This window comes from Prionailurus viverrinus, chromosome B1, assembly GCF_022837055.1.
Source record: "Prionailurus viverrinus isolate Anna chromosome B1, UM_Priviv_1.0, whole genome shotgun sequence".
Taxonomy (NCBI): domain Eukaryota; kingdom Metazoa; phylum Chordata; class Mammalia; order Carnivora; family Felidae; genus Prionailurus; species Prionailurus viverrinus.
Window position 1 is genome coordinate 69,178,722 of NC_062564.1, and position 25,254 is coordinate 69,203,975.

General features: G+C 38.8%; 1 protein-coding gene across 1 annotated transcript in view; it reads left to right on the forward strand.

The window, feature by feature from the left end:
• Positions 1-25,254, forward strand: part of CB1H4orf45 (chromosome B1 C4orf45 homolog) — a 99,379-nt gene that overhangs the window by 34,814 nt on the left and 39,311 nt on the right. The window contains exons 2-3 of the mRNA XM_047856477.1: positions 4,462-4,694; positions 19,850-19,908. Coding sequence (XP_047712433.1) covers positions 4,462-4,694; positions 19,850-19,908 — 292 coding nt within the window. The remainder of the gene's footprint in view (positions 1-4,461; positions 4,695-19,849; positions 19,909-25,254) is intronic.

Below are 25,254 nucleotides of genomic sequence, written 5' to 3' on the forward strand. Positions count from 1 at the left end.
AGTGAAAGCTCCTAAAATATGTTTTAAAGGAATGTAATAAGAGAAAACATCAAATAAAAACAAAAGACAATAATAATATTAGCTATATACTATATGCCACATTCTCAGATAAGCAATTCTTTAAATAAAATTGATTCTCTCCTCTCCATCCAACATGGCTACAATATAGGAGGGCATCAATATTCTCATTTTATAGAGGAGAGGCCTAAAACTCAGAGGCTGAATAACTTTCCCTGGGTCAAAAGGCCAGCCTTAAAAAGACACGAATAGACATTTCTCCAAAGAAGACATCCAGATGGCCAACTGACACATGAAAAAATGCTCAACGTCACTCATCATCAGGGAAATGCAAATCAAAACCACAATGAGAAACCACCTCACACCTGTCAGAATGGCTCACATTAACAACTCAGACAACAACAGATGTTGACGAGGATGCAGAGAAAGAGGATCTCTTTTGCATTGCTGGTGGGAATGCAAGCTGGTGCAGCCACTCTGGAAAACAGTATGGAGGTTCCTCAAAAAATTAAAAATAGAACTACCCTACGACCCAGCAATTGTACCACTAGGTATTTATCCAAGGGATACAGGTATGCTGTTTCAAAGGGGCACATGCACCCCAATGTTTATAGCAGCACTATCAACAATAGCCAAAGTATGGAAAGAGCCCAAATATCCATCGATGGATGAATGGATAAAGAAAACGTGGTATATATATACAATGGAGTATTACTCAGCAATCAAAAAGAATGAAATCTTGCCATTTGCAACTACGTGGATGGAACTAGAGGGTATTATGCTAAGCAAAATTAGCCAGCCAGAGAAAGACAAATATCATAATGACTTCACTCATATGAGGACTTTAAGACACAGACCAGATGAACACAAGGGAAGGCAAGCAAAAAGAATATAAAAACAGGGAGGGGGACAAAACAGAAGAGACTCTTAAATATGAGGACAAACAGAGGGTTACTGGAGGGGGTGTGGGAGGGGGGATGGGCTAAATGGGTAAGGGGCACTAAGGAATCTACTCCTGAGATCATTGTTGCATTATATGCTAACTAACTTGGATGTAAATTTAAAAAAAAGAAAAAAAAAAAAAAAAGGCCAGTTTCAGACAAAGCCAGGATTTGAACCTACAGTAGTTTAGCTTCAAAACCATATCCTTAACTGTAACTTTAGAATTTCAGTACAAATAAGCAAGTACTGTTGGGCACATGTAGAGGGGAGAGGGAAAGGGCATACAGTTTTTCCAGGGCAGGACGAATAAGAAACGTGGAGCCCCGAAGCCTGGTACAGGTTTTAATGGAAGTACATCTCCTCCCATCACAATGTGGCTCTCACGGGGGAGGAAGAGTTAGGACTGACTGACAGAAGTTGGGCAGCTCTGTGTAAGCGCTATAGCTGCTAGTTGTCCCACTAGACAAGTCTTCAGACGCAAAAGAGAACTTTAAAGAAGATGGGCAGGTGAGAGACTTACTAACCCAGGAGCTGCCAACATCACTGTTGGCAAATGAGCACTGGAGTTTGGGGAAGAGGATGAAAGATGGAGGAAAGCTTCCATATGATGAAAAAAAACTAGAAACATCCTAAGAAATGTAGCAACGATAGCTGAACAGAGATGATAATTGTTAAAGGAAAACTAAAGAGACAATGGGTTGCATGTGAGTTGGAAGTGTTACTCTTAAGCAGGGAATCAGAACCAGCATAGAGGCTAGGCCCTGGAGGAAGAGGTTTGGAAAAACAAGTGTGTCATTTAAAGCCAAACACCTGTGGAACTGTCTCATTAAGGAAAGCACATTTCTGCGTGTTGCTGTTTAGGTAGTGATATGTGGATCTTTTGCTTTCTGGTAAGGTAAACATCGGGATGGCTAGAGGGGATCTGCTGGAAATGGGGGCCTAGCTTGGCCTCTGGCATCCAGCTGCCTCGGCCTCATAAGGCAGATACCTGAGTCAGTTAGGTGGCCAGGGCGGGGTCTTCCCAGGACTCTCCTGTGCTGTGAATATTGCATCATGCTATTTCTAAAGCACGAAAGAGGAAACAGGAGTTGAGAAAAGTCCAGTGACTTGACTAAAGCCGCAGAGAACCCTGATTGGAGCTCCCTGCCCCTCCCCCCCACCCTCACATAAACATATTCTTGGTTTGGAGAGTATGTGCACCTTCCATGACACTATCTAAAACCGAGTGCTTTTGATTCAGCTCTCAAGTAACGGCTCTTTTTAAAAATTAATCGCAGGGACAGCTTAGTCAGTTCAGCGTCCAACTCTTGATTCTCACTCAGGCAGTGATGTCACAGTTTGTGAGATCAAGCCCCACCTTGGGCTCTGCACTGACAGAGACCCATGCTTAAATAAGTTTGGGAAACACTGGGTCACCTAAGTGTAAACAGGTTTAGTTACCGTAGGACTTCTCAGAACTTTTAATATGCCTTCATGTGCTGTGGGCAACTAAAAGGCAAAAGTAGCAAGCGGTGTTCCCCAAAGTCTTTGACTATAAAGCACCCCCACCCCACACACATATATTTTCATCGTGCACTCAAGGAAGTGGCATTTGATGACACATTTGGGAAAACGGTGGCCTTAATGTGCACAGAAGCTTCAGCAAGACTAACCCCCATTCTTCTGTATTTCATCCTGTTCAGAGGAGCCTGCTGCACAAATTCCTTCTGACAGGAGTTTTGTAGGTAAGACCACAACACCTGTCACATTGAGAAAGAAAATGGTTTTCTATGCTCTGGCCATTCTATTCTTTACCAAAATAGTTATACCTGAGTGAAAACCTGACATGAATAAAAGTGAAGCCACCATGTATCTGTCAAGGGAAATTAGCCACAGTGAGTACTCAGCGCACCATGGGGAGTGATGTTGATTAGGAGGCTGTGAAAACATCTGCCAAAATCATGCATCTGATGAGCAGTTTCACGTTTCCCACTACCTTGGATAGTTTAGACAACTTCTCTAAGCACAGACTTGTTAGCACATTGACCATTCCTTCCGAGTACCTGGTCAAAGCCCCGGCCCACCCATAAACTCTGCAAACACTGAGCCCCCTGACCCAAGAGCCAAATGAGAGGAGTCACAGGGCCAAGAGGGGCCCAGTTGACATCACAACCACAACATAGCTTCTGCCTCCAACGTCGACTTCTGGTAACAGGAATGGAGTTTTTTGTTTGTGTCCCTAATTTGTCCATATGATCCTGCAGCAATGTGGGTTCTGGGACTTCTGAAACTCCTCCTGGCCAGCCCCTTACTTTCTACTTTAAATCAGTACCATTCTTCCCATAGATCTTTGCTCCCCTTTATGGTTCACATCCTCAACTTTCAATACCAGGTTCATTTAAGTGATCCTTTCCAGACCTTCTCATATTTTGGTGTATTTTACCCACTTCCACAATTCATGGATTTCTTTTTGTTCACTGTCTTATATTTAAAATACCAATATTTAGGGGCACCCGGGTGGCTCATCCAGTTAAGTGGCTGACTTCGGCTCAGGTCATGATCTTGCCGGTTCGTGGGTATGAGCCTCACGTCGAGCTTTTTGCTGCTAGCCTGGAGCCTGCTTCAGATTCTGTGTCTCCCTCTCTCTCTGTCCTGCCCCTGCTCACACTCTGTCTCTCTCAAAAATAAACATTTTAAAAATAAAATAATATACCAATATTTGTTAAGTGTCTCTGCCTTTGGTCATCGTCCGTTATAAGCTGCTCTTCTCATCTGAGAGTCTTCTCTACTTTCCAGTTGCTTCTGATACATTTGGGAAATTTCCTAATTCTCATTTCAAGATTTTATCTGTTTAGATCAGACACCCCAATGTCTGAAGGCCTACATCCCGCAAGTGTGGCACAAGTGATATGTCTGGATTGGGGGCATCTAGGTGGTATAGTTGGTTAAGTGTCCAACTTCGGCTCCGGTTATGATCTTGTGGTTCGTGAGTTTAAGCCCCACATGGGGCTCTGTGCTGACAGCTCAGAGCCTGGAGGCTGCTTTGGATTCTGTGTCTCCCTCCTTCTTTCCCCCTCCCCTGCTCATGCTCTGTCTCTATCTCTTTCTTTCTCTCTCTCTTAAAAAATGAATAAAAATTTAAAAAAAATAAAAAAATAAAGATACATCTGGATTAAATTAGTTCTAAAAAAAAGCAGTGGATGGGGGGTAAATAAGAACCCAACTGTGAGACAGCCTGTCTGGCAATGAAGAGCTTGTTAGTTGTGACTCTAGAAAAGTAATCAATCTTTCTTTGCTTCATTCCCCCCACCTTTGCTAAAAATTGGAGAAAACACTACTACCTATCTCATTTGGTTATTATAAGGATTAATGGATTAATGTATCTAAAAGGCTTGTAATAGCACCCAGAACCTAATAAGTATCATATAATCATTAGTATTATTATGTTCACCATTTAAAATGACAAATGCATTTTAGAATAAAGTATAGAGTTTTTAAAAAAAGTCTTTCTGTCTTTTTAAGGCCCAGATTATATAAAGGATCATCTACCAAAAATTCATCAGCACACTTCCTATATAGGAGAAAAGCGCCCAGCATTAGAAAAGACTGGAGATCTCAGATATTTATGGAGGCCTGCCTCAAACAGATGCTTACCGGCAAAATATAAATATGAGTATGTTGGTGAAATTGGTTGGGGAATACCAGAGTATGATTTTATCAACCAAACAAGGCTTTGGACTGGCTTTCACATCAAGGTATTGCTCTTAAATATGCTCTTCATAGCATGTTGTTTCTGATTTGAATCCTTTCTGAGGATCCTTCCATAGAAAATGTCATGTTCTGAATAGACACTTCTCTAAAGAAGACATCCGGATGGCCAACAGGCACATGAAAAGATGTTCAGCGTCGCTCCTTATCAGGGAAATACAAATCAAAACCACACTCAGGTATCACCTCACGCCAGTCAGAGTGGCCAAAATGAACAAATCAGGAGACTATAGATGCTGGAGAGGATGTGGAGAAACGGGAACCCTCTTGCACTGTTGGTGGGAATGCAAATTGGTGCAGCCGCTCTGGAAAGCAGTGTGGAGGTTCCTCAGAAAATTAAAAATAGACCTACCCTATGACCCAGCAATAGCACTGCTAGGAATTTATCCAAGGGATTCAGGAGTACCGATGCATAGGGCCACTTGTACCCCAATGTTCATAGCAGCACTCTCAACAATAGCCAAATTATGGAAAGAGCCTAAATGTCCATCAACTGATGAATGGATAAAGAAATTGTGGTTTATATACACAATGGAATATTACATGGCAATGAGAAAAAATGAAATATGGCCTTTTGTAGCAACGTGGATGGAACTGGAGAGTGTGATGCTAAGTGAAATAAGCCATACAGAGAAAGACAGATACCATATGGTTTCACTCTTATGTGGAGCCTGAGAAACTTAACAGGAACCCATGGGGGAGGGGAAGGAAAAAAAAAAAAAGAGGTTAGAATGGGAGAGAGCCAAAGCATAAGAGAATGTTAAAAACTGAGAACAAACTGAGGGTTGATGGGGGGTGGGAGGGAGGAGAGGGTGGGTGATGGGTATTGAGGAGGGCACCTTTTGGGATGAGCACTGGGTGTTGTATGGAAACCAATTTGTCAATAAATTTCATAAAAAAAAAAAAACTGAGAACAAACTGAGGGTTGATGGGGGGTGGGAGGGAGGGAAGGGTGGGTGACGGGTATTGAGGAGGGCACCTTTTGGGATGAGCACTGGGTGTTGTATGGAAACCAATTTGACAATAAACTTCATATATCGAAAAAAAAAAAAAGAAAATGTCATGTTCTTGATTTGTCATTGAGAAATAATGGGATTTGAGTTTTTCAGGAAAATAAATGTGTGAATAAATGGACTTGCTATCATTCTCTTTTAGTTCCTTTAATACATGAGAGGAAAGGCGTGAAGAAAAGGAAGCTGTGCATAATCCAAAAGCATTTGTGTTTGGCTTTGGAATGCATTCAGATTCACACTTCTGCCGCGACATTCACACGTACTTCTCCCATCCTAGCACTGCATTATGAGTGGGTGGTATTAAAAGAAGCCTGTGCTGGACATCATCCACAAGCCTAGAGAGTCCCAGATCTTTAAAAGGCACTGTGTTGATAATGACCTTGTATCAAATAAGCCAGGGTAATTAGCCAAAGGGTGCTTAGAAATCTTGTCTTATTTCCATTTGGTGTTGTGTATATAGGCACGAGCCCATACAGTCTCCTCTGAAACAAGAGAGAACCCAGGTGACTTTAGAAGAAAAATCTGAGAATTCAGACTTTTTCCCCAGGCAGGCCTTTGCATTATCTGGAGACTGAACATGTATCAGTCGTGAAATAACTGGAATTTCTCAAATGCTTAAGGCAATATGGTACAGCATTACATTGTACCGGCTAACAAAAGAAAAACCTTTTTCTGTCCCAACATACGGCAGTACAGGAAAGTGGTTGGGAGCTCAGTCTTTGAAGTCAGATGGACCCTGGATTCAAATCCTGACTCTGACTTAGGTTTAGCTCTGTGACCCTGAGCTAGCGAGTTCACCTTTGTGTCTCTGCTCCCTTCTCTTCCACATGGCAGTGGGTGGAGTGCCCGCGTCGTAAGATCACCTGATCCTAATGTAGTTCTGCTGCTTACTAGCTGTGAGTGCCCTTGGGCAAGTTCCTTAACCTCTGTTCTTCTAGGTCTTCGTTATGCATCTTAGTATTTACCTTACTGGGCTGTTGTAAACGTTAAGCAAGTTAATATTTTCAAAGTGCTGGGAACAGTGCCTTGCACGTATCAAGTACTCTATGTATTTAATAGTATTTTTGTTTTGTTGTGAGGATTACATAGTGAGAACACAAGAATACACCATGATGCCTGGCAAGTGGTTGACAGACAAACGTCAGCTCTCAGTACTGTGGTTGTTGCATTTAATGTTACTCAGTGTCATTTAAACAGAACAAATGCTCAGGTTCTTAAACTGTGTCCTATTCGCTTAAGCAAGAAAGATGAAGACCAGACATTTGATTAAATATCAAAACTGGCCACCAGGGAGAAGAGCAAGCAAGGTAGCTTGTTGGAATGAAGTCCATAACTTTGGTTGCCTTTTTGCCTCTCTTTCAGTGACACCTTGCTCTCGTATACAGCCCTCAATCTGTCTGCCCGTCTTGAGTGTGTAGATAGCTTCCCTTCCTTCTTTATCTTTAAATTAAGAACACATTTGTCTATTCAAATGAAGTGTATTCATGTATTCCTTGGACTTTGAAGCAAGCTGTGAATCCAAAAGAGATGTCAGCCACGAGCTAGTCTTCCAGGAAGGTATTTATTCTGTTTCTTTCATTCATACTTCACAGACAGCTTTAAATCACTGCTCTGTTTGGTTAGCACTGTCTTCTTAACCCCTGTGAGATTGAGGCTGAACCATACATTGATTTTCTCCGACTTGTGACACACTCAGAAGCTGGTCTTCTTTGGCATAAGCTGTAAGAGCTGCTGCTTATCATTGGTGCACTTTCTTGGCTCTGGCTTGTTGGCGGGAATTGTTTTCAAAGGTTTACCTGTCTTATAGCAATCTTGAACATATATTAGAGGATTCCTTGGACACAGAACTTCATAATGAAAACAAGATTCACTGAGGATGACTACAGTTGGCCCTTGAACAATGAAGGGGTTAGGAGTTCTGACCACCTCCCATACTGTTGAAAATCTGTGTACACTTTTTGATTCCCCAAAACTTAACTACTAACAGCCTCCTGTTGACCTGAAGCCTTAAGGATAATATAAAATAATTGATGATGATGATGACATTTGGAATATTTATTATATACTATATTCTAAAACTAAAAAAAAGAAAGTGTTATTAAGAAAATCATAAGGAAGGGAAAATACGTTTATAGAACTGTAATGTATTTATCCAAAAAAATTACACATATAGGTGGACTTGTGCTGTTCAAACCCATGTTGTCCAAGGGTCAACTGTGCATATTAGCAAATAACCATAACTTATAATAATAATTAGCAAATAACCATAATTTATGTAATTTACCCAGCAGTTAAGGCCTAGACTTTGTCATCAAGGCTGCTAATGCTCCCCTCCACACCCAGGCATGGCTGCCTCTTGACATTCAAGGCAGATGGCTATATTCGTTTTTGAGTCTGGCCTCAGACTTAGATTCCTCATCAACCCAATGCTTCAGGCAGCTACCTCTGGTCCATATGACTTGGTGTGAATTGACATGTCAGCTGATACAAACACATAACACTCCATTCATAAAAATGAGCTCCTAATTACAAACAGTATATGAGAGTCCCTGCCACTAACTCACCTTCCTCCTCACCAGGTGGTTGTAATTCCTTAGTTTGATGTAATTTAGGGCAACATCTCAAGGCACCTCCTGTTCTTTCTCTGGTTCCTTGTCTTCAATGGACCCCTTCTACATCGCTCCACCATCCTTGTCCATAATAACCCCAATCAAGATGGCACTTTATTTCAGTCCATCTTCAGAGACTCCTCAGTGTCTCTCACTGCAATTGATCAGAATTTTGGTTTGAAACACAAACCTTCACCTAGTGGGTGTTTATAGCCTGAACAGCTGCTCTTCCTAATCCACTGCTCCAGGTTTAGAGAAGACTGGCAGCTAAGGAAACTCAGGCACCTCCACTAGACTCTTGGCAAAATGCCTGGGGCAGCTGCTTCCTACCTGGCAATGGTCTCTCCTATTTGGGGCACTAGGAGGGTTCTATAGATCATCTGGATTTGGGTAGAAAGATAATAACTTCCAGGCTGAGTGACACCTGAAAAATTTCTCCACATCACAGAGGTCAGTAAAAATCACAATATTGGGTTTCTCTTCTGGATCTTTTTTATGTTTAGGTATTTCCTCCTCACTTTTATATGCGATGCAATGTCATCATAATGCATGTGTATATAAACCAGCAAAGATCATTGCTTTCGCTATTATCTTAGATGGAAGAGCAGTACATTCTTCTTTTTAAAAAAAATGGATTTAGCCTCTGCCAAAATGTATGTGTCATTTCTGCAAGAATATGTGAAGATCATTGATTGAAACAATTCTTTTGGTTTCAAACCCCGTGCTAAACTGAAGGGCATTTCTAACTCCTTCTTAGCTGGGCACGTCTCCTCTCTCCTGGTCTTTCTTTAACCCAAACCTCAATAGTATCAGCTGGCTTTCTGATGGCCATTTTCTTCTCCCACCCTGACCTCATAACCAAAGGATTTAAGTCATTTGGTTTTCTCACAGAAATAATGTTATACTGGACTTGACGACTAACTCTTCAAGAGTGTGATTCCCAAAGACAATATTAAACCAATTAATCATAACATATATTACAACCAATATATCATGGAGCATAACAACTTGAAAGTCTATAGGAAGTAATAAAGAGAACTAGAAAAGCCCATCAATATATTTATATGTGATACAGTATAATATAATAAAAAGTATAATCTTCAAGACTTTGAGACTTCTGCCTCATTTTTAACTGCCACAAATTCCAGTGTTATGAAATAGAAGTCTTCTCTGTGACAGTTTTAGGGATATTTGAACAGACTTTTGATGAGACATTGTGTTTCTTGCTGGCTGCGAATAGACCAATCCAAGATTGGTGGCTTCATTAGACATTTTCTCTTTGTGAATTTATTTAGAGAAAGTAAACGTGGGAAGAGCTGGAGTATTTGCTGTGTGAGGAGGCTTCTGTAATTACTTGCATTTTACAGTTGAAAACTGAGGTACTGACAGGTGAGTTTCCTTGTCCGTGGCTGCACAGCTAGGAATTGGTAGAGCTGGGATTTCAACCCAGGCTATGAATTCAAGGACTTACTTAGCAGGAGTACTGTATTTCACCTGAGGTGAAATGACAGAAAATGGAGTCAGAACCTTCGACTTGAAGCCAGCATGTGAAGGGCACATCTGTGTTGTCGCTGTTCTGTAAGACAGGGTCTGGGTGGTGGCAATCCCAACTGCCTTCTCTTATAGAGTGTGAATTCTTTCTTCATGGTTCTCTCAATTTTCTCCCAGCTTTCCATTCTGCTCCATATGCACCCCACAGACTTCATTTACAATATTAAAATGAATTATGAGTAGATATCACCCACCTATTTGATATAATGAGAAATAGCTTGATATTTTTGAGTTTTTTTTTTAATTTTGAATTTCTATTTAATAAGCACTTTGTAGTGCTTCAAAACATATCATCAAATACAATCTTCAGCATTGTGGGAAAAAAAAGAGAAGAGAATGAGGTCCTAGTGAACCTTCCCTTCCTTTCTTGTGCTAGCCCAACCCCATGCATTCTTCCAAAGTGTCCACCTTCATGAAACAGTATGCTAGAAAATATTCAAAATCACCTGGGAAAAAGAATTGCCGGTGTGGAGGTGATCACTATGCAGACCACCAATTACATCTTTCAGGATGTCTGAGGGTTTTTCACATCAAATTTCTTATTTACCTCTGGGTTTATTTAGATAAATCCGAACAGTCTCATTAGAATTCCTAGGATCTCACACTCCTAATCTCCAGATGTTATTATCAATACAGAAGATTTTTAAAAAGATAATAAAGCTCCCTTTATTAACCAAGTTATAAAGGGAAAACAGGAAATAGCTTTTCTAAAATTAGGCACCTCTTTGGATTGCTGCTCCAGATGGGCGTGTGTGTTTAGCTCTCACTTTATACTTCCTAGAGTTATTTGCATCCTAACAGTTTGTGGTTTAATATAAAAATAATTACATTAACACCTTTCGTCCTTAGGTGCTGTATAAAGTCATGCATTTTCTGATACCACAGAAAGCCTTCTGTGAGGGAGCGCCACATGCTGACCATCTGTGAGGGAGGAGGAACATTGACGAGGGAGGCCAAATAACCCTCCCTTTTCTTGAAAATAATGTATTAACACCATTAACCTCCTTATACATTATACATAGATGTTATATTTTCCCCATTTTACAAAACTTGGCTTTATAGGATGCCTCAGATAAACTGAAGGAACTAGTTTCCTTATAACATCTTACTTGTAGCTGAACTTCTGGAAAATAAATTTTATGTTGAATGTTCCCTTTCTCTAACAGACCATGAAAACAATAAGGGAGGCATGTATCACTGCTTTGCATTCTGTATTGTGTTCAAAGCAGTTCCATGAGGAATAACATTTATGGGATGGAAAGCATCTGTGTTGGTAGCTAGGGACACTGCCACTTTATATCTTACTGGACACCCCAACCCTGCTGACCTGGTGCCCCAACCAGGCACAGGGCTTTCTCTCTCCTGTTGAGGTGACTTTATAGATACCACTGGTGAACCGGGAAATAAATACATCTTAATTTTCACATCTTTTGTTAAGATGTGGAAATGTGAAAAAAGAAAGAAAAAGAACTTTGTAATTTAGTGCCTAGGGGATGATCTTATTCCTTAATTAAAGAAGGCTTAAAATATCCCATGGTGGTTACTAACTTTGTAGGGCCTGACATAACATCTCTAGTATGTGTCTACTGGTAAACATATTTTTTTTTTTTTTTTAAATCACACTACCTAAAGTTAGCAATTAAGCAAAGGCCATTGGTTTTCAACAAATATCATTTGATGATGATAAAGAAATACAAAGCTAAGAAAAGACTATATAAATGAGAATGGGTGCTAGTAAACCTGTGGTTTAACTCGAAGGCCCGCCTCCTTTAACTATATCGTCAACGAATTGAGATTTGGGCGCCATCTAATCTCCCCAGCAAGTGGCTAAAATACCAGGACATCTGTTTTCTAAATCTGGCACTTATCCTGGCTTTTGAAGATCTTTGGGAGAAATTCTAGTCTAATCTAACTATTATCAATTTAGGATTATAGCTCCCCCTACCATTCAGGTACAACATTCCCAGAGTACCTCGGTGGTATTGACAAAAATGCATAGAATGCATAGCAAACAAGACTAGCAATCTGGAGTAATCTCTTCTTTTTCCAAGACTGAACCTAGGATATCAAGAAATCTTAGCTGAGCAAACTGACAACGATTCATTAACTATAAGGGGATCCCTCTTATGTGGTCCCATCTCTATCTTTGGGCACCAAGAAAATGGCACCGAAAGTAAGTGCTGTTAGGAATCCACGTGAGCCCCCTTAGTTGTGGGAGAACTCACAGGAAAGTTTTCTCTGTGTTGTTGAAGTTTTAGCGTGGCTCTTGTCAGCAACAGGACTGCACAATCCGGCCACAATTCCAAATGGCAACTTGATGTCTGAGATGGTTTTTACTGAACTTTGTACTGACAACAGCAACACCACTTCTACTGCTTAGGATGGTGAAGATGATTATCTGGAAGTGATGGGGGATGGGTGCTGAGATGGCTTCACTTTTGCAGTGTCTTTGTCGAGAGACTAAGTTGCAGAAGGGAAGAAATGACGTTTTAAGTGTGCATTAGATTGAGAATTATTCTACTCCTGGCTTATTCAATAGTCATTTGAAAACTATTTGCCATCTTTGTTTTTTTTTTTTTTGTTTGTTTTTTTGTTTTTTTTGTACTGAAACTGAGTTATACTGTTACTGTTCATACGGCCTGAGCTGCCAAGTCTGGTGCAATTCTGTGTTGTAAAGCTAATTGGACAATTAACTTGGGAGAAGCACACTTTTTAGCCTTTGAATTAACAGCAGTGCCAACACATTAGAAAACTCCAAGGGTGAGAACTGTTGCAAAACAGGCACTTGATTATATATCAGAAACCGTGCACTAAGCACAAAGAGAGACTTGGGAAACTCTCATGTAGCTTTTCTGTAGTGCGAATAGTTGAATCCGCTCAGATTTCAGACCGTGGTAGGAATCATCAACCCACTCTGGATAAAGGGCTGATAGCAGAATGGCTACTCATCACAAATCCTAACAACTTCCAACAGAACAAGTTCTAGTTTTGTTTTAAAAGAAAATCTTTGAGTACCTTGAATATAGAATGAATAAGGAGAATGTTTATAGCCCTGGAGAAGTATGGGGGGAAAAAACAGATATTTGTTTTCTGAGAATAAATGGGGCAACTAGCATTCATAATGCTTTTCAGGACAAATCTATGTTTGTGGCCTTAATGAAAAATGGAATGTAACTTACAAGCAAAATAGCCAGTTGAAGGACTTTTCATCTTCCACTTTTTCTCTCTTTGCATGCTATGCTGCCTATTTTTTATAATGTCTTGGTTTATCCATCTATAAAATGGGAATTGTATTAGTTTTCTTTCTTTTTTAAAAATTTTGTTTTTTAATAGTCTCAGGAGTAGAATTTAGTAATTCATCACTTACACATAACACTGAGTGCTCGTCCCAACAAGTGTCCTCAACGCCCATCACCCATTTAGCCCATCCCCCCCAACACCTCCCAGCAACCCTCAGTTCATCTCTAGATTTAAGAGTCTCTTATGGTTTGCCTCCTTTTCTGTTTTTATCTTATTTTTCCTTCCCTTCCCTTATGTTCATCTGTTGAGTTTCTTCAATTCCACCTATGAATGAAATCATATGATCTTTATCTTTCTCTGACTTGTATTAGCTCTCTATTGGGCATAGATTTAGCAGCTTAAAACAGCACTCACTTATTTGTTCATAGTTCTGTAGGTCAGAAGTCCCAGAAGGCATGGCTGGGTTCTCTGCTTGGGTCTCAGGAGACTGAAATCAAGGTATCTTCCATGGCTGTGATCTCATCTGAGGCTGGGGGTCTCTTCCAAGTTCATGTGGTTGTGGCAGATTTCAGTTCCTTGTGGCTGTAGGATTGAGGTCCCACTTCTTTGCTGGCTATTAGCCACGGGCTGTTCTCAGCATCTAGAAGCTGCCCACATTCCTTATCATGTGGCCCCCTCCATCTTTAAAACCACCACAGAGAATTTCCCTCATATCAAATCCCTCTCATGTTTCAAATCCCCTTTTCCAGGAAGAGCCCAGACCCTTTTAAGGGCTGACCTGATTAAGTGAGGCCCACTGAGGATAATCTCCCTTTCTTCAAGTCAACTGATTTAGGGTCTTAATTACAGCTGTGAAATCCCTTCACAGCAGTAGTTATATTAGTACTTGGTGGAATATCTGAGAGAAGGTGTATACACCAAGAGATGAGAATAGTGGGGGGTCATCTTAGAATTCTGCCTAACACAGGGATTGATGATGATGATGATGATGATGACGATGATTATACCTTAGAGTATTGTTAAATGGATTCAATATGTGTGTACAGCTCTTCTCATAATATCTAGGATAATGTTTCAATAAAGGGGATCCAGTATCACTAATGTTTATATATACTATATTTTCTTGCCTACACGGATTTTTGAATTATATTATTATAAGCACATTAAAACCATGATGGAATATCTTGCTCATTATTTGGGTACTCCACAGAAAACAGAGATGCTGGGGCCATAGTCAATAAACTCACAAAACCCAATGCTTAATCTATTTGCTGGAAGTTGATGTTTTAATTCAAATTATTTAAAAACATTGCAGTTAAAAAAAAGAGATACTAGGATATAATTTATGTTGGAACTCAAGCCCATGTATAATGTAGCATAAAATGAATTACAGGTCTCTGTATTGTTCATTTTTTGCATTTTAATAAAAAAAAATGCATCACAGAATCCATGCCTTAAACACTGACATTTTCCAGAAAGAATTGTTTTGTTTCTACTCATGCTCTGAATATAAAATGAATACTTCAAATGCTCCATTCATACAAAGGCCTTTATGCCCCCTTTCTCCCTTCAATAGTTTCTGTCTAGAATAGGCAACATTATGCAATTTAGTGATCCAGCTATAACAATAAGAATGCTTCTCACTGGCTGTTGGAAGAAAGACACCTAAGGGGTTAACAGTAATATTTTGCAAATTGAGGCAAGTGAAAAAAAAAAATACATTAGCATAAGAAAGGGTAGCCTTAGGGAATTTTCCACTCAAATGTTTGGTACTAAGAGCTCTATGTTACCAAGGAGGAAGATAGAGAAGAGAAACCCTAGTGTCTATGCATTCTTGAAATGCATTGCCATTGTATTCATTATACTGGTAAGAAAGACCTCATAGTTACAGAGATGGAAAATAGTTCTTTATAGTAATAAATAAGTAAGTAAGTAAACAAATGAATGAATGAATGAATGAATGAATGAATGAATAAATAAATAAATAAATAAATAAATAAATAAATAAAATTGGATATATTAAGAAAAGCATGTTGACTCAAGTATAGCAAAAAAACCAAGAGGATTCCTCAGTGATCAGTCCCAAAAAGATTTCTTAAGTATGTCAGGACTAGACTAGAGGTGGTTTGAGATTAAAAGTGAATGTATTAAGCAGTGATTCTAATTGCTAACTAGAATGGGCCCCAAATGTCTGCAATTAACTAACTCAAATTTAAGTTTTTAATTCATTTCAGAAATTGTATCTAATTCACAGTACCTGAATGTAGTTAGCAGGTATTTCCCTTTTATTAATGTCTTATTTAATACAGCTTATTTAAAGATTGCTTGATAGGTAATACCGACTTTTGAGTTATGATTATTTTTGCTGGATAAAAACATTCAAATTAACTAATTTCCTTAAGATAGAGACTATACTGGGGTGCCTGGGTGGCTCAGTTGGTTAAGTGTCTGACTCTTGATTTCAGCTCAGGTCATGATCTCATAGTTTGTGAGATTGAGCCCCGAGACAGTCTTTCAGCTGACAGTGTGGAGCTTGCTTGAGATTCTCTCTCCCTCTCTCTCTACACCTCCCCCACTCATTCTCATTTTTAAATAAACATTAAAAAAAAAAAGACTTCAGCAAATGGTGCTGGGAAAACTGGACAGTGACATGCAGAAAAATGAACCTGGACCACTTTCTTACACCATACACAAAAATAAACTCAAAATGGATGAAAGACCTCAATGTAAGACAGGAAGCCATCAAAATCCTTGAAGAGAAAGCAGGCAAAAACCTCTTTGACCTCGGCCACAGCAAGTTTTTACTCAACACGTCTCTGGAGGCAAGGGAAACAAAAGCAAAAATGAACCATAGGGACCTCACCAAAATAAAAATCTTCTGCACAGCAAAGGAAACAATCAGCAAAACTAAAAGGCAACTAACAGAATGAGAGAAGATATTTGCAAAATGACATATCAGATAAAGGGTTCGTAACCAAAATCTATAGGGGATTTACTAAACTCGAGATCCAAAAAAACAAATAAGCCAGTGAAGAAATGGGCAAAAGACACGAATAGACACTTCTCCAAAGAAGACATCCAGATGGCTAACAGACACATGAAAAAATGCTCAACATCACTCATCATCAGGGAAATGCAAATCAAAACCACAATGAGATACCACCTTGCACCTGTCAGAATGGCTAACATTAACAACTCAGGCAACAACAGATGTTGGCGAGGATGCAGAGAAACGATCTCTCTTGCATTGTTGGTGGGAATGCAAGCTGGTGCAGCCACTCTGGAAAACAGTATGGAGGTTCCTCAAAGAACAAAAATAGAACTACCCTACGACCCAGCAATTGCACTACTAGGCATTTATCCATGAGATACAGGTGTGCTGTTTCAAAGGGACACATGCACCCCCATGTTTATAGCAGCACTATCAACAATAGCCAAAGTATGGACAGAGCCCAAATGTCCATCGATGGATGAATGGATAAAGAAAACGTGGTATATATATACAATGGAGTATTACTCGGCAATCAAAAAGAAAGAAATCTTGCCATTTGCAACTACGTGGATGGAACTGGAGGGTATTATGCTAAGTGAAATTAGTCAGTCAGAGAAAGACAAATATATAACTTCACTCATATGAGACTTTAAGAGACAAAACAGATGAACATAAGGGAAGGGAAACAAAAAGAATATAAAAACAGGGAAGGGGACAAAACAGAAGAGACTCATAAATATGGAGAACAAACAGGGTTACGGGAGGGGTTGTGGGAGGGGGGATGGGCTAAATGGGTAAGGGGCGCTAAGGAATCTACTCCTGATATCATTGTTGTACTACATGCTAACTAATTTGGATGTAAATTTTAAAAAATAAAAAGTAAAATTAGAAAAAAATAATAATAGCTGAAGTATGGAAAAAGCCCAAATATCCATCGATGGATGAATGGATAAAGAAGATGTGGTATGTATATATATATATATATATATATATATATATATATATATATATGGTGTACAAACACACACACACACACACACACACACACACACACACACACACACACTGGAGTATTACTTGGCAATCAAAAAGAATGAAATCTTGCCATTTGCAACTACATGGATGGAACTGGAGGGTATTATGCTAAGTGAAATTAGTCAGTCAGAGAAAGACAAATATATAACTTCACTCATATGAGACTTTAAGAGACAAAACAGATGAACATAAGGGAAGGGAAACAAAAAGAATATAAAAACAGGGAGGGGGACAAAACATAAGAGACTCTTAAATATGGAGAACAAACAGAGGGTTACTGGAGGGGTTGTGGGAGGGGGGATGGGCTAAATGGGTAAGGGGCATTAAGGAATCTACTCCTGAAATCACTGTTGCACCATGTGCTAACTAACTTGGATATAAATTATAAAAAATAAATTATAGAAAAAAAAAAACCTCAAGAGATGTGTTCAACAGAAGTAAAAAAAAAAAAAGAGAGAGAGAGAGACTGTACTAATCAGTTGTTACCTGTTTCTATGGAGATGCTGAATTAGTTTTTGAATCAGTCTTTCATGAATTCACCTGTAAAACCAAAAAAAACCCCATCTTTTTGATTCTGCATTTCACTAGATTTAACACCACTGTCCAAATAAATTGTGATGGATTTCATCAATAAATTAAGATGAGAAGCATCAGTTTATTTTAGGTGAATATTTTATGACATTATATGTACACTAATAGCTATAAGAGAAAAGGGTGGCAAAAGAATCTGTTGCTTCTCTCTTTCTTCCTTTCTTTCTCCCTCCCTCCCTTCCTTCCTTTCTTTTAATTTTGAGTAAGCTCCACACCCAGTGTGGGGCTCAAACTTAAAACCCTGAGATCAAGAGTCACATGCTCTACCAACTGAGCCAGCCAGGTGTCCCTATTGCCTGTTTCTAATAAAAGTCTGTCTAGATTAAGATGATGCAATTTTTGATTACTAAAAATGAGAACAAAGATCAAAGAAGATTGTCCAATTCCTGGAAATTTTGTCAAAATGCTGATAATAAAGTTATTTATAAGTTAATTGATAAGGTCAATTTTTAGGGCATCACATGTCAGGAATCAACTGAGAAACAAAGTTATACCATGATCTTACCACTGTATACAGATTGCCACTTTTCATATTTTCTATGGAGTAATGGGATGACCTTGCATTTAAATCTTGTTTTTCTTGGGGCACCTGGCTGGCTCAGTTGGTTAAGTCCCGACTTTGGCTCAGGTTCGTGAGTTCGAGCCCCATGTCTGGCTCTGTGCTGACAGCTCAGAGCCTGGAGCCTGCTTCAGATTCTGTGTCTCCCTTTCTCTCTGCCCCTCCCCACCTGTACTCTGTCTTTCTCTCTCAAAAATAAACAAATATTTTTAAAAATCTTTAAACCTTGTTTTTCTTGTCCCTTCCTTTGTTTATATATTTTATACATGAATATTAAAGAGCTAGAAGGGACCAACATTTCATCTTCATCCCTGAGAAGATGACTTAAATAAATAGATCTGCTTTGTCAACACAAATAACTCTGAAGGACTTGATCAGGAATGTCCTAAAGTAAGCTTGAAGGAAAAAAAAGAAAAGGGGAAGAAAAGAAAAAGGACTAAGTAATTCCTCTGATGTTGGAATTATAATTTTGCTACTTTTTGAGATGTTATGAATGTAGCCTCCCATATCAACGTAAGTGAAAAATGCATTCCAAAACTGAAGTGAAATACTTTTTATAATCCATATCATGGTTTCCCAACCCTAGTATGGAAAACTCAGCAATGATTATAAACCAAAACTCTTTTCAATAAAAATTTGTCACCTCTGTTCCCCATGCTTATTCATAAGATGTGCCATCCAGGGGCGCCTGGGTGGCGCAGTCGGTTAAGCATCCGACTTCAGCCAGGTCACGATCTCGCGGTCCGTCAGTTCGAGCCCCGCGTCAGGCTCTGGGCTGATGGCTCGGAGCCTGGAGCCTGTTTCCGATTCTGATTCTGTGTCTCCCTCTCTCTCTGCCCCTCCCCCGTTCATGCTCTGTCTCTCTCTGTCCCAAAAATAAATAAAAAACGTTGAAAAAAATTAAAAAAAAAAAAAAGATGTGCCATCCATTGGTTAGTTACTGGGGTAAAGTAGCCCATATAGAGAGGTCATTTATTCAGTGATAACAGATCATTTCAATGTTCATGAGAGAGTGTGGGGATTATTGGATTATTTTTTTATGTGGGAACTGGTTCTAAGATACAAATATTTTATCAACATTCTAACTTACGCCTTCTGAAAGGAGTTTTCAGATCTGCACTTTACCACAGGCTGTATATAACCCAGCTCTTTCCTACATTATTGCCAACACACTTGCTAATTCTGTGAAGAGAAGGTGAAGTGAAAAGAGCTAGACTGTTTGAGTCTGAAAAGTGGTTTAAAATACCTGCGTATTTAGAGAGAGAATCATAAAAACAGAAAGGAGCTTAGAGACTATGGACTATACTCTTCCTGCTGCTAATATCTGTCGTTTTACAGACGGGGAAAGTAAGCACACAGGATCATATTTATTTTACTTCTTGTATTTTTTTACTCCACTCAAGAATCAAAGGCTATGTTCTTTTAATTGTATTTACCATTGATATTTAACTTCCCAGACTGACTCCCTTTTTGACTAGGAGTATAAACTGTTAGACATGTTGGTATCAATTTGCCCTGGAATTAGGTTACATTAGTTTTCTTTCTTTTGCAGTATGGAGAACAAAGTCAAGCCACTATTGATAAAATAGGACACAGATACCAAAATCCATGGTAAGCACATGCTACTACATTTTAAATTAATTAATTAATTAGCCAATTAATTGATGTGTTTCCTTCCTAAACTAGTAATAGGATTAATTTTTCTTTAAGTATATTAACGCTTTATTTCTTTTTATTTCAGGTACATTTCTTTATAAAGCTATGAATTTTTATTCCTAATAAAAACACAATTTTCATGGTCTATTAAGTTTAATTAAGGGCAGGAAAGAGGGGCAGAACAGGCACAGAGTAAGCAACTATTAGAATATTGTGAAGAAAAAGAGAACCAGCCTGCAGCTATTAAGAGTGGCAAGTGGATGATAAGGTAGATTTAACTATATAAATAATGCTTTCTGTGAAATAGCAACAATATAATCTTTTTTGGTTTAAAAAAACCCCTCATTTCGTGCTGTTGGCCTAGAAACCATCATCATGGGTAACCTTGGTTAATAAATGTAATTCTACTGAAGTCACACATCCACTTGAATTCATGCTATCATAAGGCAACCTAAATTAAACATGTCCACCTCAAGGTATGTTAAATTACAGGAAAAGAGCAAAACGTAGGTTTGTCACATATAATTCAGCTTCCTAAGAGGGAAGGGATCAATCAACATTGCTTTTACAAGACTGCAGATTCAACATGTCTTTGTTATCCTTAGATTTTTGGAGGTGAGAGTTTCTGGAGCCTGTTTCACTCATTTTTACTTGTTGAAGGATATAGCTATTATCATGTGCAAAATTAATGAGTTCCAGTCTCTTTTTGCTCTACCACAACAACATAAATTACCAAAAAGAGAAAAGCCCTCAAACCCCATGTCAAAAACCTACTAGTCACTACAACACAATCCAAGACAACAAAAGATCTCATTGGGCAATTCCTGTAACTTACAAAGCAAAGCCTATGTTTAAATCCATAGAGAAATAGTTACAATTTATTTCTTGCAAAGCACACGTTCTCATTAAAATATCTATCTCACTTGATCAGATAACATTGCAGGCATCTATCTACAAATGCTCTATCAAATATTTCTAAGCCAAAAACCTCATTAGAGTCCACTGAAAATCAAAGAAACTTCAACAACTTTGGTGATAGAAGTATGAAAATCTGCTGTATTTATTTAAACATAGAAAACTTGTTAGAAAGTATCTTAGAGGGACACCTGGGTGGCTTAGTTGGTTGAGCATTAGACTCTTGATTTTGGCTCAGGTCATGGGATCGAAACCCACGCTGGGCTCCACGCTCAGCATGGATTTAGCTTAAGATTCTCTCTCTCCCTCTCTCTCTCTCTACCCCTCTTCTTTGCTTGTGCACTCTCTCTCTCTCTCTAAAATAATAAAAAAAAGAAAAGAAAAGAAATAAAATATCTGAGAAATATTGAAGCTTTGACTACTTTCCTTGGATGAAAGAATGTTGGCTATATTCATTTTTAGGGAATATGATATGGATTATGCCAGGTCATGACATGCAAACATTTATAAGAAAAGACTATACTTAAGGAATTGTGGATTCAATTGGGAAATTGGAGATTATATATATATATTTGTATAAATTACAAAATCAATCTGCATATGTTAAATACTGACTGTGTAATGAAGACAATTATAATTACAAAATTATAACTAGAAAAGTTTAAAAGTTTTTAAAGTTTATTTTTATTTGACAGAGAGAGACACAGAGAAGGGAGGGGCAGAGAGAGAGGGAAAGAGAGAATCCCAAGTAGGCTCCATGCTGTCAGCACAGAGCCCTATGGGGGGGCTCAATCCTACAAACCACGAGAACATGACCTGAGCCAAAATCAAAAGTCAGATGTTCAACCAACTGAGCCACCCAGGCTCCCCTCTCATGCTTCTTAGTAACTTTTAAACATTACAAATATAATTCATGTTTGTGGCAACAAATCAATCAATATAGAGGTTTATTAAGAAAAAGTTAATAACCTGCTCTATTCCATCCAACTCATGATAAAATATTTCATTACAAAGGATATTTATGGAATATAAAGACTTGATTTTTCTAGGGACACTACTGGGCCTGAGGGTCAGAGAAGTGTTCACCAAGTAGGTAATTATTAAGGTGACTTCGGAAAGATGAGCATAAGATCATTCCTGACAGAGTGAACAGCATGAGCAAATCTCCAAGGTGGGAAAGAGTATATCAGATTAGAACCTGGGGGGCTAGACTATGGGGATCAGTGGGAGGGAAGCAAGATGAGTGTCAGATTTCATAGAACCTCGTAGCTAGGTTAGGGAATTTGGATTGCAACTTAAGAACAAAGAGAATGCATTGGGTGATTTAAAGTAGAAAGCAACATGATCTAATTTTTAAGATTACTCTGGAATGTTGGACGGCTATGTAGAGAAAGAATTGAAACTTGTAGGAAGATCAGCAAGGAGACTATTTCATAGGCCCATCTTGAGTTTTCAGTATAACTTGCAAACAAACCAAAATAAATTGTGATTATGGAGGCTATGGGGGAGGAGGAAGGATTTGAGTTTTCAAGGAAATGCAGGCTTTAAATAAATGGAAAAAAAAAAAAAAGAAGAGGACACGGTATTTGCAGTCATCATGGGGAATAAGAATGTATTCAGCATTCAGATGAAGCAGATTTTAACATCATCTTAACTGTACAAGTGAAGAAATTGAATTTCAGAGGTTAAGTTCCATGACCAAGGGTCACAGTGCTAAATATTTCAGCCAAATTGACTGATCCCATTGATCTGGGTTGGGATCTGGGTGTGGATATTTTAAAAGGTCTCTCTGAGTGATTGCAATGTGCAGCCTGGGCTGAGAACCGCTAGTGAAGAAAGAAGGGAACTGAGCCTTGGGGGGTGCCCACATTGGGGACCAGATGAATGAGAGCTACAGTAAGAGAAAGGAGCCCTGGAGGAAGGGCCCTTGAGACAATAGAAGGCTTGGAGAATTTCAAACAGAGGTGTTTAATACACGGAAATGGAAATCCAGGAAAACAATAACAGACAAATGTTTGGAAGTTATCAGTGGTCTCAAAAGCGCACTGAAGGAAGGGTAGGATGATTTGAGTCAACACAACCAGCACTAAAGAATTTTTGTCCAAAAGAAAAAAAAAGAAGAAGAATTTTTGTTCGCTGACATAATGGAGGCAAGTTTACTCTGTTTTTGAGACCAGAAGTCCAGTAAAGGACAATTAAAGGATTTCCTCCATTCTGAGGCATACTTTTTAAACTTCGGCTTTCTTGAAATCAGGATGTGTTTTATAATAGCTGTTTACAAATGTTGTATACAGATGTGGTGCCTCTTTTTTTTTCCCTCCCACGTAAAGCTGTTATTAAATCAACGGTGTGTTATACAATTTATTGCATCCTAAAGGCCAATAAAGATATACTTTGACAAACATGAAATGAAAACCTGCCCTGTGCCAGGTGCTCAGAATTAAAGAGTTAATAAGCAAGGTCCTTCCTTTCCAAAAGCTCACACACACACACACACACACACACACACACACACACACACACAGAGATGTAAACAGAAGATTTTAAAACAATATACGTTGATGGAGAACAATTGCAGTAACTGTGTGTGGGCTACTTCTATTTTCCCTTCTGAATTAAAGAAAACATTCTCCTGTTTCAAATATCTTAAGTTTCTCTAGATATAGGACCCTATGGTTAACTCATTTTCATACGGTCTCTTCTATTTGCACTTGGGTGTTTTCCATTATATACATATGGTATTTCTAATTTCAACAAGAAGCATAAAAAGCACAGATAGGAAATGAAAGAATAGCTTACAGTCAGATTAAAAGAGGTCATAGGAGAATGCCCTGTAAACAGTGAACCAGTAGGCTTTTCATTTTAAGAAGTTACGTGAGTTCTGCGGAAGCTGCACGCCTTTACTGAAGATAGTGGGGCATGGAAATATTTTGTTTTCTTCTTCTTTTCCTTGTTTCACACAGTGCTTGGCATGTATGGGCACTCCATTCATATTTGCTGAATCAGATATAAAAGACAAATCCTAGTTCTTATACTCCTAATGGTGCAAATTGGTATAGATCAGGCCAGAGAAGCTGGAGGAATTCAAGCAATGAGAACTTCCTGAGAGAGATGAAATTTAAGCTGGGTTTAGAAGGAAGATTTTAGGAAAATCTCTGGCTGCCTCCTTGGGTGGATTTTTTTACTCATGCAAATGAAAGACTTGCTGAGGTGATTATTTCAACAGAATTATTCACAGGTAAATATCATTCCAGGAAGGAGCTGCTGACCTGTCTCTGACCCAATGCCATGACAAAGTTGCCTCTTTGCCAACCAGAGCCCATGATATTAGCCACTTATTTGCTAATTTGTAGATTTATCTTAGGGATGGTGTCTTAATGAACACTTCAAGTTCCTGTGGACAGTAGATGGGGGTGGAGGGCAGTTGTCAAGAAGGCTGTAAATTCCAAGGTAAAGACAAGCACACACGATGTTAGCCAGGAAAAGAAGAGCAGCAAAAGTTTTAAAGGATCAGAAATAATGACAGCCTTCTCTATCTTTTCATTTACTTGGGAGTCACAGAGACACGGCTCTTTCCAGAGTGCTGTTTCTCCCGATCTGCTTTCTTATTGTCTGCCTTCTCGAAATGACAGGATTTGCTAGTCAGCACCATCCTCAAGACGTACACAGCATGGCATCGTTGAAAGAGTGCTGAGCTGAAAATCAAGAAAGCTGGTTTTGCTAGGAATTTACCCTTCCCAAGGAAATAATAAAGGAGATCACAAAGGTTTTGCTAAAAGGAAGTCCAACAGTGTTTGCAGTAATAGAAAGTCAGAAACAACCTAATATCTCCCAAATAGGAGACTGTGAAGAGTTAGAAAGCAGTATCACAGTGATTAAAGCCTGGGCTCTGCAGACAGATTTCCTGAGTTCAAGTCTTAGCTTTAATACCTATTAGCTGAGACACCTTGGAAAAATTATTTAAATTATGTATGCCTCAATTTCCTAATATACATAATGATGGTAGCAGAATCTACTCCATTGGGTTGTTACATAGATGTATTGTTATATACATAGCACTTAAAATAACACTTGTGGAAAAAAAAATAAAAAAAATAATAAAAAAATAAAATAACACTTGTGGGGGCGCCCGGCTGGCTCAGTTGGTAGAGCATGAGACTCTTGATCTCAGGGTTGTGAGTTTGAGCTCCACATTGTGTGTAGAGATTACTTAAAAATAAAATCTGAAAAAATAGAAAATACTTGGTACATGCTAAGTACTCAGTAAATAGTGTGACCATGTAACTTATCACCCAGTACAGGATACTTTTGAGAGTGAAACAGAAAACTAATCAAATGGGTCACCTGAACAACAAACTAAACTGAACAAATCAGGCTACTCTATTA